This window comes from Eublepharis macularius, chromosome 2 (assembly GCF_028583425.1).
Source record: "Eublepharis macularius isolate TG4126 chromosome 2, MPM_Emac_v1.0, whole genome shotgun sequence".
Classification (NCBI taxonomy): Eukaryota; Metazoa; Chordata; class Lepidosauria; order Squamata; family Eublepharidae; genus Eublepharis; species Eublepharis macularius.
In genome coordinates this window covers 171,053,263-171,071,470 of record NC_072791.1, presented here as the reverse complement: position 1 = coordinate 171,071,470, position 18,208 = coordinate 171,053,263, and the positions used below count along the sequence as shown (strand labels likewise).

The window sequence follows — 18,208 nt, the reverse complement described above, 5'->3', positions numbered from 1 at the left end:
CCACCAGTCCACCAGGGGAGAACAGAGGAGAGGCAATACGGTTTCCAAACTAGAAATCTCTACTGATTCTAAAGCGTTCACAGCAGAAGGCAACCTATGGCTGTGCCGCAGGTGCCTGCCTTGGGCATTTGCTGTATGAGTGTCTCCAGAAGGGCAAAAGTTGTCAGGAGGGGCTGTCAGGCAAGACCCAAAGGCGAAGACCAGCAAGCCATGCTGCCCTTTTCCCACCTTCATCTTCATTTGTTGTATTTGAGAATATAAAACATATAAAGCATGGCCAAAAAATGTGTTGTTAGGAATAATATTAATTATGTTTGTTAGGAGTATTCTGAAAGTAAATTTTAAAAAGGGGGCAACAGTGTTCCATAAGCTTTAGATGGGTTAAATAATAATATGATAAGTTGGTTATTGTGTTTGGGTGGGCTGCTGTACTTAATTTGATTAGCAACAGTGATTTATACCTGATTTATAATCTAATTTGAATGACGTTTGTTGTTTTACTATAGGTAGTATTTTCTTTACTTTCTTGGCGGTAATAGCTGATATAATGGCAAAGTAAAAAATTGCCAGAGCAAAATACATCAGCTGAGGCCTCTTTTATTTTGAATGATATTAAAGAATTATTAGTACATGAATTTTAAAAATTTTTATATATCCAGACATATGTAAACATTTTTACTGATAAGACTTATGGTAGATTAGCATATTGTTGTAGTTTCCCTTTAAATTATCATTTAACATAATAGGAATTATATAGTCAAACCTCCAGAGGAAGCAGAAGAAGTTATCAACCAATTTTTTTCTCCCTAAGGAAGTATTGTAAATTTGTGAAGTAGTAATTTCAGTTATGGAACAAGTAAAAGTTTTTTATTTAAATATAAATGGCTTAAATGAATTGTGTAAAAGAAGAAAAACCTTTTACAAATTGAAGAAAGAGAAATTCAGAGTTATTTTAATACAAGAAACTCATATAAAGGTGATCAAGCTGTGCCGGTCTGGGCACTGCCATCAATGGTGCCAGATGCCCCAGTAGCATTTGGATGGACTGGTGAACAGGTCCCACCTGAAGAAGGAATACACTTACAATGGTGTGGCCATAGGGAGGTGTACTTAACTACTCATCCAGAACAACTGTAAAGTTTCTGGACTGCCTTCTTTCCCCTGGCCAGGATGGCAGCTGTGGGTCAGAACGATGTGGGTATTCGCGGATGAATTTAGGGGCAGAGGGGTGTGGGGAAGTAAGGGGAGCAATTGGTTGTGGGGCCGTTGGAGTCACTATCTGGAATGGCCATCTGCTCTTCTGGAGATGGTCTCGGGCATCTGAGTGCAGTTGTATTGCTGGGTGGGGTCTCTCAGGGAGCTGTGGCATGGATGCTCTGGCTCTCAACAGTGGTGCTATGGCATTCTGCTGTTGTATCTCCAGATTATGCTGGCAATATGCTGGCATAGTTGCTGTTTAGCTTCTTATTCACACACCCCCAACACATACACAAGGATTATATTGTTTATCTAGTCGGAAGAGTAATGTGTATGAAGCATGTGTGTTTACCACTGAATCAGTTAACTTGCTCACTTTGCTAAAACATATTTTTCTAATATGTTTAATAACAACAACAACATTTGATATGTATACCACCCTTCAGGACAACTTAATGTCCACTCCAAGCAGTTTACAAAGGATGTTATTATTATCCCCACAACAAACATCCTGTGATGTGGGTGGGGCTGAGAGAGCTCCTAGAAGCTGTAAATGACTCAAGGTCACCCAGTGTCATGGGCTGGGCCAGCCCAAGCAGGGTGGTGCAGGTCCAAACCTTGATACCAAGTCCAGAGGGAGTTCCAGGAGCCAAAAGCCAAGTCAAAGCAGTGGTCAGAGCACAAGCTAATGCCAGAGTTGAGTCCAGAGTCCAAGAGCAAGGTCAGGCACAGTCCAAGGTCAGTTACCGGTAGTGTCAGGTCCAACAGTAGGCACGGGCAAGGTTCACGGAGCACGGAGTGGTTGCAGGCAGTAGAGACATTGCTTCCACGCCTGGCTGTTGCTCCTGACTGGCTTTTATAGCCAGGCATGTTTTTCAGCCAGCTGCTGGGGCTCCATCCTGAAGCTACTCATCATCACTCTCCAGCAGCTGGCGTCGGCTCAGGAGACGAGCACTGCGCCGTCTCTCCTGCAGCTCCAGTCTCTGGCGCTGTCTGCGGTGTTCTCTGGGTGTGGGTGAACCTGGGGGGGGGGTGGAAGCCTCTGGCTGGGCTTCCCCTGTGGTGCTGGCAGTCCCTGACTGAGCTTCCCCTGTGGAAGTCCCTGGCTGCACTTCCCCTGGGGTGCTGGGGCTGGAGAGTACTGATGGCTCTGCTTCAGCTGCTGGCTGTAGGCTCCGATTAGCCAAAAGCTGTGGCTCCTGATTACCAGCCTCTGCTGAGTCAGGGCTGGCTGCATGGAGCTCCTCTTCTCCTGAGGAGTCCTGGCTGGCTACACAAAGCCCCTCTCCTCCTGAGGAGGAGTCCTCACTCTCACTGAGCCCAGGCTGGGCCATGACACCATCCCCTCCTTCAGGCCCCCCTCCATTCTGCGGACCGGGTTTCCGGGGGTAGGCCCTGTGGAACTGGCGGATGATGTCCAGAGCATGGAGATTACTGGCAGGCTCCCAGGATCGGTCTTCTGGGCCATAACCCTTCCAGTCGACCAGATATTGCAGCTGTCCCCAGCGGCGGCGGGAGTCCAGGACCTGGGCAACTTCATATTCTTCTTGCCCATCAATAAGCACTGGTGGGGGAGGAAGTGGCTCGGGTCTCTGTGGGTCCGGGGGCGAGGCAGGAATGAGGAGAGATGGATGGAAGACCGGGTGGATCGGGAGCATAGGAGGCAAGTGCAGTCGAAAAGCCACAGAGTTGACCTGGTCCGTGATGGTGAATGGGCCGATAAATTGGGCATCCAGTTTTCGGGATGGTCTCTGGGTCCGTATGTGGTGGGTTGAGAGCCAGACCTGATCTCCCACCTTCAAGGGTTCACCGGGTTGGCGCTTCCGGTCTGCAGCCTTTTTGTATGCCTCCTTGGCCTGTTGCAACTGCTCGTTCAAGAGTTGGTGTAGAGACTGGAGTTCTTGGAGGTAGTCATTGGCAGCAGGAACACCAGTGGAGGGGGTAGTGCTGGGGAAGAACCGAGGGTGATATCCATAGTTTGCCATGAAAGGTGTTTGTTGGGTGGACGTGTGCACTGCATTGTTGTAGGCGAATTCGGCCAGGGGGAGTAGGGCCACCCAGTTATCTTGCTGGTAGTTCGTATAGCACCTCAGGTACTGTTCCAAGGTTGCATTAGTGCGTTCAGTTTGCCCATTGGATTGGGGGTGGCGCGCAGAGGACAAGTGGACCTGGGTGCCGAGGAGGGTATGCAGGGCATGCCAGAACCGGGAGGTGAATTGGGCTCCCCGGTCTGTGATCAGATGGTCTGGTATACCATGGAGCCTGAAGACGTGTTGTAAGTAGAGCTGTGCGGTAGCCGGGGCTGTAGGAAGTCCGGGACAGGGAACAAAATGAGCCATCTTAGTGAACAGGTCCACCACCACCAGGATACAGGTGTGACCTTTGGAGCAGGGCAGGTCAGTGATAAAGTCCATGGAGATAAATTTCCAGGGACCCGGAGGTGTAGGCAGGGGCAATAAGAGTCCAGAGGGTTTCTCCGGGTGGTCCTTGGCCCGTCTGCAGGTATCACAGGTGCTCACATACCGAGCCGCGTCAGATTGAATCCGGGGCCACCAAAACTTCCAGGTCAGTAGGTGGGTGGTTTTGTGACGGCCGAAATGTCCAGCAGGCTTGGCATCGTGTGCCAGTTGTAGTACTTCGGTGCGCAATGGGCCTGGGGGAATATAAACCCGGCCCCGCTGGGTGAGCAGGCCATGTTCTTCCCCAAATCCGGATGCATTTGGGTGTGAGGACATGTGGAGGTCCTGGAGCTGCTTCTGGGCAAATGAGTCTTGAAATTGTTGCATGCGAATTCTGGCAGAGAGTCCCGGGGTGGTTTGGACGGCTGCAAGAGCTTCTGGAGGTAATATGGTGGTCAGGGGATGTTCCTCTCCAGCGGTGAAGCGTACTCCGGCTTTCTCGAGAGGGCATCGGCTCGTTTATTCTGGGAGCTGGGCACATAGGTGATTTTAAAGTCGAACCGGGAAAAGAATAAGGACCACCGGATCTGTCTCTGGTTCAGGTGACGAGCTGTCTGGAGGTGTTCCAGATTTCGGTGGTCTGTGAGTACCTGGACTGGGTGTCGTGCCCCCTCAAGGTGATGCTGCCAAACCTCAAAGGCTGCCTTAATGGCGAGCAATTCCCTCTCCCAGATGGTGTAGTTTTTCTCTGCTGGGGTGAGCTGGCGGGAGTAATAGGCGCAGGGTCGCAGAGGGCTTGAGGATGTCTCTCGCTGGGACAGTACAGCCCCAATCGCAGTGCTAGAAGCGTCCGCTTCCACAGAGAATGGCAGCTGGGGGTCTGGGTATCGCAAGACCGGTCCAGCAGTGAAGCAGCCCTTCAGGGCTTGGAAAGCTTGGTCTGCTTCAGGAGTCCATTGGAATGGCACCTGGGGCCGCAGTAACTGCGTCAGTGGTACAGTGGTCTCGGCAAAGCCAGGGATAAACTGGCGATAATAATTGGCAAAGCCCAGAAAACGCTGCACATCCTTTCGGGAATGGGGGGCTTGCCAAGTCTGTATGGCCTCAACCTTCCTGGGGTCCATCTGAATCCCCTGGGGTGAAATTACATGGCCAAGGAATTCCACCGTCCAGAGGTGGAAGGCACACTTTTCCAACTTAGCAAACAGACCATGTTGCCATAGTTGCTGAAGCACGGTTCGTACATGCTGTGGGTGGTCTGCAGGATCCCGGGAATAAATCAAGATGTCATCCAAATAAATTATGACAAACTGATCCAGGAGGTTGCGAAAGATGTCGTTCATGAACCTCTGGAACACAGCTGGTGCATTGGTCAGCCCGAACGGCATCACAAGGTACTCATACTGTCCATATCGAGTACTGAAAGCTGTCTTCCACTCATCACCTTTCCGGATACGCACCAGGTTATATGCCCCCCGAAAATCAAGTTTGGTATAGATCTGGGCTCCCTTCAATTGCTCTAGCAGGTCGGCGATCAGGGGAAGTGGGTACCTGTCTCGGACAGTGATTTTATTCAGGGCCCAGTAATCGTTGCATAACTGGGGTTCCCCACTTTTCTTTTTGACGAATAATACGGGAGCGGAGGTGGGCGAGGTGGACGGGCGGATGAACCCCCGCTGCAGGTTTTTGGCAAGAAAATCCCTGAGTGCAGCCAGATCAGGCTCTGTCAGTGAATACAGGCGTCCCACCGGCAGGGGTGAGCCTGGAAGCAGGTCAATGGCGCAGTCATATGGCCGGTGGGGAGGAAGTTGGTCCACTCCCTTCTCCTCAAACACATCCTGGAAGTCCATATACAGTTTGTGCAGGGTGGACGAGGTTGGTGCAGCTGTGACCGTGGCCAGGACCGTAGGCTGGGTCAGGTGCGGACATGGGTCCTGAAATTGGAGGTCCAGTTGGCCCCACCTGATGATAGGGTCATGGAGGCTGAGCCAGGAAAGTCCCAAGATGAGGGGTAACCGAGGTGTACTCGCAACGTCGAAGCAGAGCTTCTCCTGATGCTGCTGGATTCGTAGCGTGAGTGGCTGGGTCTCTTTGACCACTGGGACAGAGCACAGCGGGCGCCCGTCAATGGCTTCAACTATGGTGGGTGCCTCCTTGGACTGAAGGGGAATTTTGTGCTGGGCTGCGAAGTGAGCATCTATGAAACAGTGGGAGGCTCCCGAATCTATAATGGCATACACAAACAGGACCCGGCTGTTGGGTAAGCAAAGCTTCACTCGCACCAGGAAAGGTTCAGGATGGTCGTTGGAGGCATTGGCCACCCCAACCAGTTGCTTTACAAGAGGCTGCTCTCGCCCTGTAGCTGAGATTTTCTTCTTTGCAGGGCAGCTGTTGGCATAGTGGCCTGCCTCACCGCAGTACCAACAGAGGTGGTGGGCCTGGCGTCGCTCCTTTTCCTCTGGGGGCAAGGGGGGGTGAGGCCCCCCTAACTGCACAGGCTTACCCCTGTCTTCAGGTGAGGCTCTGGACGGAGGCCGATGGCGCAATGCATGGGCTGTTTTCCTGCTCTCCAGTCTCCCCTCGATTCGTAGGCATAGAAGAATAAGAGCCTGCAGATCCACCAGCCGTTCCGATCGAGCCACTTCATCAAGAACTTCATCGGACAGCCCTTCCAGGTACTGGTCCACTAGGGCGGCCTCGTTCCAGTTCAGGTCCTGAGCCAGTAGCTGGAATTCTGTGGTATACTGAGCCACAGTCCCATTTCCCTGGGTGAGGGCACGGATTTTCTGGTTTGCTTTGATGGCTTTCAGAGGGTTGGCAAAGACGGCGGTAATGTGAGCCACGAAGTTTGGAAACTCCCCCAGCAGAGGGGATTTAGCCAGTAGCAAGGGTGTGGCTCATCTTTCTGCCTACCCCTTTAACAGGCTGAGGATGAAGCCAACTTTGACTTTATCCATGGGAAAGTCTCTGGCCCGGAGTTCAATGTACAACTGGCACTGGGCAAGAAATGCTGGGAATTCTTCCACATTGCCCTCAAAACTGTCAGAAGGCCTCACTGGGCATTTTGCAGGCAGAGGTGCAGCAGGGGCAACAAGAAGAGTAGCAATCTGCTGCTGCAAAGTCACCAGTGCTTGGGTTAGTTGCAACGCATGGTCCTGCAGCATTGCCAGGCTTCCCGGGGTGGGCATCACTGCGTCCATGCCGGGAAGTGTGGTGGAAGCAATCTGTCACGGGCTGGGCCAGCCCAAGCAGGGTGGTGCAGGTCCAAACCTTGATACCAAGTCCAGAGGGAGTTCCAGGAGCCAAAAGCCAAGTCAAAGCAGTGGTCAAAGCACAAGCTAATGCCAGAGTTGAGTCCAGAGTCCAAGAGCAAGGTCAGGCACAGTCCAAGGTCAGTTACCGGTAGTGTCAGGTCCAACAGTAGGCACGGGCAAGGTTCACGGAGCACGGAGTGGTTGCAGGCAGTAGAGACGTTGCTTCCACGCTTGGCTGTTGCTCCTGACTGGCTTTTATAGCCAGGCATGTTTTTCAGCCAGCTGCTGGGGCTCCATCCTGAAGCTACTCATCATCACTCTCCAGCAGCTGGCGTTGGCTCAGGAGACGAGCACTGCGCCGTCTCTCCTGCAGCTCCAGTCTCTGGCGCTGTCTGCGGCGTTCTCTGGGTGTGGGTGAACCTGGGGGGGTGGAAGCCTCTGGCTGGGCTTCCCCTGTGGTGCTGGCAGTCCCTGACTGAGCTTCCCCTGTGGAAGTCCCTGGCTGCACTTCCCCTGGGGTGCTGGGGCTGGAGAGTACTGATGGCTCTGCTTCAGCTGCTGGCTGTAGGCTCCGATTAGCCAACAGCTGTGGCTCCTGATTACCAGCCTCTGCTGAGTCAGGGCTGGCTGCATGGAGCTCCTCTTCTCCTGAGGAGTCCTGGCTGGCTACACGAAGCCCCTCTCCTCCTGAGGAGGAGTCCTCACTCTCACTGAGCCCAGGCTGGGCCATGACACCCAGCTGGCTTCAAGTGGTAGAGTGGGGAATCAAACCCAGTTCTCCAGATTAGAGTCCCATCGTTCTTAACCACTACACCAAACTGACTCTCTGAATATACTGTGCTATTTTTTTCATAAGAAATTGTTTCCTTTTAAATTACCAAATTAAGAGTAAATTGTTAACCTCCTATTTCAATTACCCAGGTACCAGGGCATTGTTCAGAAAGTGATTTCTCTTTAAACTGGGACTTCAAAATAATGTTTAGTGAAAATGCAAATCAAATCAGATTTATTCAGTCTATTGTACAATTCAGTACAAATTGAAAGGACAGAAAAATTTACATCAGAACACGTGAGAAATACAGAAGGTCACTCCTTAAAGCAGTCAAATTTACTAAAATTTAAAATACCAATAGATTTTGCAAGCAGCTGAATGAAATTTTGCACAGCTGATAGTATTTTGCTGGTTATCACCCCTTAGAAGCGTCTTTTTAACATCCACATCGGAAAACACTGGAAAGCTTTTAAGCAATGGGGCAATTATATGTGAGCGAATACCATTATACAAATGGCAGTAGAACAGGATATACTCCTGTTTCCACCTCTTCAGTGCCACAGGGACAGACTCTCTCCTTCATGGAGACCTTTTTATATTTCCCCTTTAGAACTGCAGAGGGGAGAGCTCACCATCTTGCCAGCGTAAGGGCTCTCCTTTGACTAGGTACCTCCAAAAGGGAGCGATAGGGAGCCAGAGCGACAGCATATCTTAGATTCTCAGGAATTAAGAAAATTTGGGATGTTGCTGTTGCCTTTTTGTCGCTCAGTATCAAACAGCCCTTGTTTGACCATTGCTTTTACTTGGTTGTATCTCATTTCTAGAGCATTCTAAACAGAATCCCGAGCTCTGTAATTTGCAATGAATAGCCTTCACCCAAGAAGATTGCTCATCATCTTGGAGAACTAGGAGTGTCAAACCCTGTGGGTTAAATGCTAGTTTTAGCCAAAAATTGATAGAGGCTAGGCTTACCCTGGCTTCCACCTTAAGCAAACCAAAGTCTAGGCGTAAACTAGCATTAGAGAGTCAGAGACACAGCTGGGTACTTAGAAGAGTGCTCTCAAGAATTTTGATTGGACTCGGGACTTCCGGTTCGGGATCCATGGAGGTCTAAAGCAGCTCTAAGAGCTGAGCTCTCCGTGCCGCCATTTGTGGAGGCTGGAGGGGCACAGATTGCCCGCAGCCCCCTGTTCTCAGGCGGAGAACAAGCACTGTATCTGAGGGCGCATTGATCTCGGGTGGTAGGGGGCTCTAAGCAACGAGCTCTCTCCCGCCCTTGAGGTCCCACCCGAAGACAGGTTTGCTAAGATCTCTGCAGCGGCTCAGGAGTCAATTGTATTGGCATAAGACCTGCATGCCCGAGCTTCGTTAAGCAGCAAGGGAAACGGATTCGTTTGATTAAAAGAAGCAGCGATTACAACCCAAGAAAAGACGTTTAAGAAGGTAAAGATTGCTATCTCTCAAACCGGGACAGATTTAAGCAAGCAATAAAGTTTAAAACTGGATTTTAAAACTGCAACAGACTGATTAAGTGAAGGGGAAGATTCCGGCAAAATTTAAAAAGTGACTTTTTAAACAGTAGTTAAGGCGGAGAATTGGATATTGTTTACATACCAGCGGTGGGAAGAGATACTCGACTGTGGGAAAGCTTGAATATCGTGAGAACTGCTGCAAACATTAAAGAAACAGGAAGTACGTCAGGACCATAAAGAGACTGGCAAGAGGCGGTCTGTGTTAATACAGGAAGTGGAAGTTCGCCATTTCGGAAAAGGGCAAAGTTTTGGCTTCAAGGAAACAGGAAGTAGGACATCTTGGAAGAAGGTAAGGGCGTTTGCTTCAAGTTAAAACCATAGAGAAAAAACGCCTGACATTTTGGACTGAGCAAAACAACTTTTAACAAAAACTGAGTAAATTGGGACTTTTTAAAGCAATTGGAAGCAATAAATCAGCGCCACGGATTTAAGGAAAAGGGCAGACTCGTGGGAGCGTGGTAAATCTAGCCCCACGATGTTGAAGAAGGAGTGGCAAGCTGCGATGGAGAATCTGGATAAAAACGTTTCTCAAATTACAGAAGGCAATAAAGAGCTCAAAGGTATGATACAGGAGATGGCAAAAGACTTTAGAGACTTTAAAGAGACACTTAAATCGGAAATGGCAGAACTGGTAAAAGACGTATCAGATACGCAGCAGAGAGTTAAGGTAGTAGAAAACACAATGGATCTGCAGAAGACAGAGATGAGAGGATTGAAAGCGAGAGTGACCATCGCGGAAAGTAAACAAATGGAAAAACAACTAAGATTTTGTTCGATCCCGGAAACAGAGGAAAAGACCGCCCGAGAGCAGATGACAGAAATTTTGGCAGAGTACCTGGGGAAGGAGGAAGAGGAAATTGCAGCTCTCCTAGATGTGGTGTACAGAAAGAATTTTGATTGGACTCATTCTAAAGGAGCGAAGCAAGAGTAGGGAGGGCCATGTATTGACCCCATACACTAGTTGGGGCAGTGTTTTGGCTTGAAATAGCCGAATGGCTGCTGGTAAGCCCCCGGCCCTGCTCTTACCGGAGCCGGCGTTTGCGGGGCTTGCAGGCAGGAAGGAGACGTGCAGGAGCGGCTCCTCCTCTCCGGCCCCGGCCGATCTGTGCGGCTCTATTCCGAGCCGTGCGAAAGTGTTTCCCAGCCAGCCAATCGAATGCTGGCTGGGAATTTGAATGTGGGTCCGTTGCAGGACCTGAGGGAAGGAGTTTTCCCTCAGGTCCTTGCATAACCCACTTAAGCCGGGGCCGGAGTGCGCTCATGCCAGTCGGCTCCGGAGCTGCGAACCCCTCCCACCCTCCACTATTTACATCAGTGGTCAGTGGCTCTCTGGTTCCATTGCAGTAGGTTTGGCTTTGTATTAGCATACGGCTAGCGTTCTGTGTTAATGTCTAATATACTGTTGAAACTATTTGTTAAATAAAGAGACTCGTTGGAACAGTCTCGCTGTTACAATAAAATTGTCACAACTTGGGGTGGCGGTTGGGCATTGGGCACCGATCCCTGTGGGGAAAATCAAGGCCGGGAGGCACTGTTTTCCCATAGATGGGGATCCCCAGAAGGGATCTTGGACCAGGCATGGCAGCGCCCCCCGAGCTGCCAAGGCATGCCTGCTTCCAGGTGATGGGGGAACCACACAGAGGCTTCCGCCCAGTGTGGACCCCTCAAGCGTCATCCCGGGGTGTCCCCCTTCAGCAGGCGTGCTGAGAGGGTGAGAGGGTCATCGGCTGACAGGCGGGTCACCCGATGCTGGGATCCGTGCCCTACGCTGCCAACGCTCCTTTTCCTTTCTGTAACCAATAAAGTTGTGGCCTGTTTTCATCCAGCAAAGCTGTTGTGTAAATTTTTCCTGCACTAGACACCTGCCTTAAGCTTGCCCCGCAAATAAAAACCTCTTTTAGTATGTGCAAATTTGAGAATACCTTAAGCAGATTTTTGGCCTGTTGCTCCAGCATACTCATGGTGAGTAGTAGTCCTGGACCAGACAAATGAATCATCATCACCCCTAGGTACTTATAGTATGGTACTTGCTTGTCTCTGCATATTCAGAGATAAAGAGAAACTTTGAGTGGTGGCAGCAGAAATAGACATAGAAGCAGGGGTCAGTGAAATGCCCTACCAGGATTCACACTACCTAGGCAGTGTGAGGTACTGCTAGCTTGTTTCACCACATACATATGTGTAGCATATTTAAGACCAAATTTCAGACTGAAACTAAGACTTAGAAAAAGAAGCCTAGAACTGTAGACTTCGTAACGTAATAGCCAGTTTGAAGTACTTAATTTTCCTAGCGAAAGTGCCACTAACATAAACATTTTATCCCAAATTTTCATAAAATACATCCTTAAGTTTCTCATTTAATTTAATTATACATTATTTTTTACAATATGTTCTTGAGCACATTCTAGTAGCCTTGGCAGCAAAAAGGAGAGCAACAGGGTTGTCTTATATTCTACAGATTGGTGATTCAGTAGGTAGATATGAGAATGCTAAGTTGATAATTCTGTAGTTAAGGATACATTGTCCAGTGTTTGTTTGCTTTTGCTATGCTAACATTAAAACACTAATTAAAAACCATGTTCACAACAATTGTCACATTTCCAAAAGGGCTCTTACTTAATAGTAAAATGCTGGCTGTTTGCCAAATAGCATTGAATGACGTAAACATTTGTAATTTCTAGATGATAACACAGGACAAAACTGCTTTTTAAAGCTGATTTCTAGAAGATATGATAGCCAGTAAACTGTGTTTCGTGGCCTGTGTGCTATGAGGTTCAATAGGTAATCTGCTTTTGTGTTGAATGGAATGCTAATATTTTAGGAGAGTACTACCTTGTATGCACTTCATAACTGTAATGCTTTTCTTTTTAGAAATATGACTTTACATCTGAAATATGGCTTTCAAAACAGGTACTGTATCTTTGATCTGTTGATTGTTTTTCTTAGAATGTAATCATATCTTTGTCCTAACTTGGATAACCCAAGCAAGCCTGATCTTGCCAAATCTTGGAAGCTAAGAAGGGTCAGCCTTGATTAGTAGTTGAATGTTAGATCACCAAAGAAGACCAATGTTGCAGAGGCAGGCAATGGCAAACCACCTCTGTTAGTGTCTTGCCTTGAAAACCCCACCAGGGGTAGGGATAAGTCAGCTATGACTTGGCAACACTCTCCATCACCAAATAGCCTTAATATAGTAATACACTCATGCATCCTATATTTAATAATGAACTGGGCCACAAAGTTTGGATTCATTGTTCCACAAAATGGAGAATGGAGCCAGAGACAGGTAAGGGAGATTTCTCTAAAAACTTAAAGGAAATCCCAGGTTTACAGAAAAATCTGAAATCCTACATACAAAAACATATATACACAAACTTAGATGCATACACACACACATATGCACAAACATACGTACACGCACACATTGGGGGTTAAAACTCCCCAAAATAATAGAAACAACACAGGAGCTTTACAGGAATGACCACTGGTCTTACCAGGGAGAAATCCATTGGCAACCACTAGATACTTACTACCCCCACCACTTGGTCAGGCCCAGTGACGGTAGCCACTGAGCAATTGAGTTTTGCTAAGCTACCATGCAACTGCATCTGGCCTGTCAGTGGCAGCCATTGTGAAGGGGGGCCTGGCCTGGCAGTGACAGGCACTATGCTACTGGGCTTGGCCTGGCAGGGAATATGCAACTGAGCCCTGTCACGGCTACAGGCCCTCAGTGCCTCGACCCAGCTTAGGGGAAGAGCCAGCAAAGGTCTATCAGCCGGGCTAAACAAAATTAGCAAATTGGCAAGAGAAGGAAAGTCCCTCAAATGCCCTCAATTCTGCCACCAGTCCCTCAGGGTTCCCAAAAGCTTTAGGAGGAGAGGGACACCCTCCAAGCCTATTAGGGAGCTAAAAGGAGCAAAGTCTACCTAGCAAGGTTGTGCTTGCAGGTAGAGTGCACAGCAAAAGGTTATCAGGTAGGTGGTTCACGAGAACTAGCAAAAATGGGTTCGGCAAAGTACCTTGAGTTTTGAGACCCCAAAGTCACACACCCAAACACAAAATATAATATAATTATTTATTAAGGTGCAAGGTCACATACAATGGTACAAGACAGACTGTGAGGATTAAAACAAAAATACCTATAGCTTTATTTGCTCTAACTTATACATACCAATATCATAGTAGAAGTAGATTGTCAAAGTTGTCAAGAAGGCAAAAGGCAAAATCTCTGGTCACAGAGGCAAATTCAGTCAGGCTTCATAGCACAGCAAAATGGATGGGTTCAGGAACATCCATCCCCAGACAGAGCCAGTTTGAGATACTGACCGAGTTACAATAGTGGTTACTGCAACCCAGACAGAATCTAAGGTCCATTATTGGTAATGGGTTTTTTTATGCCATTCTTGCCACCCGAGAGGGGAGGGCCGGTCCACCAATCGGTGAGCAAGAGTGTGATCTCATAGTCAAAAGTGACTGTGTGCAAAAAAGGAGTTAGGTGTATGGCTGCAGTCCAAGACACCTCCTCCCATCTTGCAGGTGCAATTAGTTTCATGAAGCAAGAATGTTAATTGGTTTACTGTCTGGCCATGGAGGTTCTCTCGCTCTGAGTGTCTTATCTAATCTGCAAGGTCAGAGTGTTCGAGAAGCGAGAGGCATCTCCGTTCTCAAGAGAAACGGCTAGAAGCAGAAAAGGGGGAGTTTGTGGGCTAGAAAATGTCTTAGAATAACAAGGCCTCTTGACCAAAGTTTTAGGCAGCCATTCTACCTCAGAAAGGCTAAATACAAAAGAAAGTTAAGCATTTTTCTCTACAAGCCCCATCCAGCATTTCCCACCGCATAACTTGGCTCAGCCCAGCAGTGGCAGCCTCCACATAACTCGGCCACATCTTTCTTGGAGAGAGACTTCCAGGGAGAGGGAAGGATGGAACACTGAACACAGCTAGACAGATAAAGGCAGGTTGGCTGGTAGTTAAGAAGGATAAAATGAAGCAGGGAAAGTAAGAAGTTAAGGAAGCTGGAAGGGAAAGAAGAAATAGCAGAGAGGGGGTCTCCCATTTGTCATATTTAAAATCCTATGTTTTGATCCTATGAGCCATGAGAAAAAAAACCCTGCATATACAGATCTTCACTGCCTTCTCCATTCATCAGGAGACCATCTTGATCACTGAAAAGCTGGTACTTGGATCAGTGGAACATGAATGAAATGCTCCTGGGTGTAGAGGGAATAAGGCAAAATCATCTCTGCCTCCCTTCTTCCAATGAATTATTTTATACCAACAGAAGGTCCACTGACAGATAAGGATGATTGGTGTAATTTCTTCTGATTCCCGCTCTTCACTGCAAGCCTATATGCCCCAGTACATTTTGTCTATAGGGCTTTCTTGATTCCTAGGACCAACTCTTTAGAAGATGCAAAAAATGCTGCTGGCAGAAGGTGAAGGAAAGAACATCTCATGGTTCATGATTACAGTTAAATGTTTCCCTTCCAAAATGTATTGGCCTGCTAAAGTAGGACAAAATATGTTTTTAACCACACACACCCCAAAAAACTTCCATGGAAGAATGATAATTCCCGATCACCAGCTATTACACTGTAGTCATTACGTACATAAGTAGCTAGCGCTTGATATATTAAAAACAATGGTAGTATAATATAATCTGTTGTATTATAGCTATTGTTAGCTTGTCCAAAATTACATTGTAATTGGCAATTTATCACAATCTAACATTCTGTATAAGACTGAACTAAATTCAGTCAAAGCAGATTTTAAAGGGACTTAGAGGTGAAGCATAATATGATATAGAAAGTTCTGGCTTCACAGCTTCCAACAAAAGGTATTAATAAATGTTAGCATTGTCAAGACTGAAATTAACTTCAATAGTTGACTCAACACAGTCACTGTTTTTGGTACTGCCAATCTTAATGAAAGATGAAAATGTTAGAAACAATTTTTTAAATACTTACAGAGGAAACTTAATTATATTTATTTAAAAGTGTGTCTCTCTTAGTACTCCTTTAAAAGGTAAAGGTAGTCCCCTGTACAAGCACCGAGTCATTACTGACTCATGGGGGGATGTTGCATCTCGACATTTTCTTGGCAGACTTTTTACGGGGTGGTTTGCCATTGCCTTCCCCAGTCATCTACAGTTTACCCCCAGGAAACTGGGTACTCATTTTACCGACCTCAGAAGGATGGAAGGCTGAGTCAACCTTGAGCCGGCTAACGGAACCCAGCTTCTGCTGGGATCGAACTCAGGCTGTGAGCAGAGCTTGGACTGCAGCACTGCAGCTTACCACTCTGTGCCATGGGGCTCTTTAAGTGTACCTAATATTGCATCTGCTTAGGAAGAGTTTTTATGGTAGGAGAATTCTGTCGTGGATGTTATTTATAAGCAATTCTACCACTTTTCCCCACAAAAAGTTGTTTCCTTTTGTGCATTTCTACATTTCATTGTTATAGCAATGTTTGCTTATATACATTAAGTTTAATAGAAAATTTCAGAATGCTCTTCTGTTTCATTGTTGTAGAATGAGGAACCAGTTTTCTCCAAAAATGGCAGTGAATTCTTTATGACAGTTCCTGTTAAGCAAGGCGGCCGTGGAGAATTCCATCATATTGCCATGTTTAATGTACAAGTAAGGATTTTTTTTTCTTTCAAGTTTACAATTGTTAGTCTGTAATTGTAACAGCTCCCTATGAACTAAAGGAGAATGCAGAAGTGATCTTCCCCATCTTCCCTCCATCAATAATACCATTTCTGAGAAAGTGGATCCCTCCTGAATGATATACCATGAGATGCAATGAGTTGCAGCAAGATGTGATCAAGTGAAGTTGTGTCCACTTCCTGTGTGAGCAGAGCAAGATCCATGAATGTTGCAAAAGTCGCATTTGTCCTCCCCCCACCCGCACTGCAGTTACCCTGTATCACATGGCATATTAGTCTGGAAGGTCCCTCAACCCAGGATTGCTTTTTAGGGATATACATGGGGATGCTGGAGGAAGAGGAAGGTGTGAAAGATTCCACTGACTCCTTCTGTTCATGAAAGGCTAGCTCCCGACTATTGCAGTGTGCAGCTCCAAAAATGGATATTTAAATTTGAGAATGATGAACACTTTGAAAAGTCGTTAGTTTATAATTATGAAAAGTGTTGGTAATCATGTAAAACTCCAAATTCTGATACTGATTAATATGTAAGCACATAAGTAGCTGTATAGGAATGTAAAATATCTCTGTGCCCTGCAATGAAGAAATGTAGCAGGTTCAAGGGGATGACTTAATTTGCCAAAAACATTTATGAATTGTACCAGAACATTGCCCTCCTCCGCAGGGTACAAGACACTAATATGTGGGATAACTAGTTTATTCATGGCTGCTCTGCATTGGTCAAACTTCCCTGAATTGGTGCCAGTTGGTGCTAACAAGCAATCTGTGGCTTATCAGCATTGGTGCCAGTTGGTGCTAACAAGCAATCTGTGGCTTATCAGCATTGGGGACAAGTCCATCTGGGGTCCAAACTTAGCCAGTATGACTGCTGGCTTCATTTATCCTTAGCTGCAGGAGCTGCAACTAAGGGCTCAGTTGATATTGCTCATCTACCAAAGGCATTCCCTCTCCATCCCTCTAGACCACTTGAGCCAAAGATGGGCAAGCTTGGGAACAACCCCCATTCTTAAATGCCTCAAAGTGCTTGCCAATTATCCCTACCTATACTGTAGCAACTCACACTATTCATGCCAAAAGTAGTTATAGCCTAACCAGTCAAAAGATCAACCATATTTAGAGAATAATAACACTGTAGGACATATGAAAAAGGGCCCCCTTCCTGGCCAATTTGAAGGAACCTTTAAAAAATCGTGCTTGGACCCTCAAAAGACAACCAACTATTCCAACCTTATCCGTAGGGGTGGGGGGAACTTACAGCGGTAACTTCTCCAACACCCTTCTTATTGCCAGTTCCAAATCAGGCAGTAAATGGCTCATCAAGAGCCAATAGTGCTTTTATTTAAAATTTGATCTTCCATAAATCATTACCCCAACCCTATAGGCCAGGTACTACATTATTAAAGGATTACTATATTGATTCATGAATGTGTGCTTGCAAAGAAGCCAGTGTGTGGAACTGTTTTGAAGATTTTCAAGACATTACAAAGAGTGAGTTTGTTGCATGAAACTGAAGAATCTTGTATCTTACCAATTAAGACTGCTACACTGTAAGCATTATTACTCTAAAGTAACAGTGCAATCTTAAGCAAAGTTAAACCATTGTAAGTGGGGTTTGAAGGGTTTAACTCTGTTTAGGATTGCTTTCTAAGGCTCTTTGAGCTCACGGGGACTTTTTTCTTGTAAACAAATGTGAGACTGCAGAAGGCAGGGTGCGGGCATTGCCACCTGCTCTGTCCTGATCTCAGCCAGTGATGGGGGGAGCGGGCATTGCCACCTGCTTTGCTCCTGATCCAAGCTGGATGACGAGGGGATGGGCATTGCCATCTGCTCCACTCCTGATCCCAACTGGGTGATGGCAGGGGGAAGGCATTGCCACCTACTCCACTCTTTATTCCAGTTGGGTGAAGGCAGAGGGCGGGTATTGCCCCCTGCTCTGTGCCTGATCCCAGCTGGGTGAAGGTGTGGGGCAGGCATTGCCACCTGCTTTGCTCCTCATCGCAGCTGGGTGAAGGTGGGGGATGGGCATTGCCATCTGCTCCACTCCTGATCCCAGCTGGGTGAAGGCAGGGGGAAGGCATTGCCACCTACTCCACTCTTTATTCCAGTTGGGTGAAGGCAGAGGGCGGGTATTGCCCCCTGCTCTGTGCCTGATCCCAGCTGGGTGAAGGTGTGGGGCAGGCATTGCCACCTGCTTTGCTCCTCATCGCAGCTGTGTGAAGGCGGGGGATGGGCATTGCCATCTGCTCCACTCCTGATCCCAGCTGGGTGAAGGCAGGGGGCAGGCATTGCCACCCTTGAATTAAACTCCGTAATGAATGGCTAACCAATGGAATGTCGGCAGAAAGGAAGAGACAGTTTTCTGCTTGGCATCCAGTAGTAGCTGGGCTG

At 47.4% G+C, this 18,208-nt stretch overlaps 1 protein-coding gene across 1 annotated transcript in view; it reads left to right on the top strand.

Annotated features, from left to right (window-relative positions):
• The window catches only part of DPP10 (dipeptidyl peptidase like 10), a 439,415-nt gene that overhangs the window by 364,274 nt on the left and 56,933 nt on the right, over positions 1-18,208 (top strand). Inside the window, exons 12-13 of the mRNA XM_054971084.1 lie at positions 12,026-12,064; positions 15,684-15,791. Coding sequence (XP_054827059.1) covers positions 12,026-12,064; positions 15,684-15,791 — 147 coding nt within the window. The remainder of the gene's footprint in view (positions 1-12,025; positions 12,065-15,683; positions 15,792-18,208) is intronic.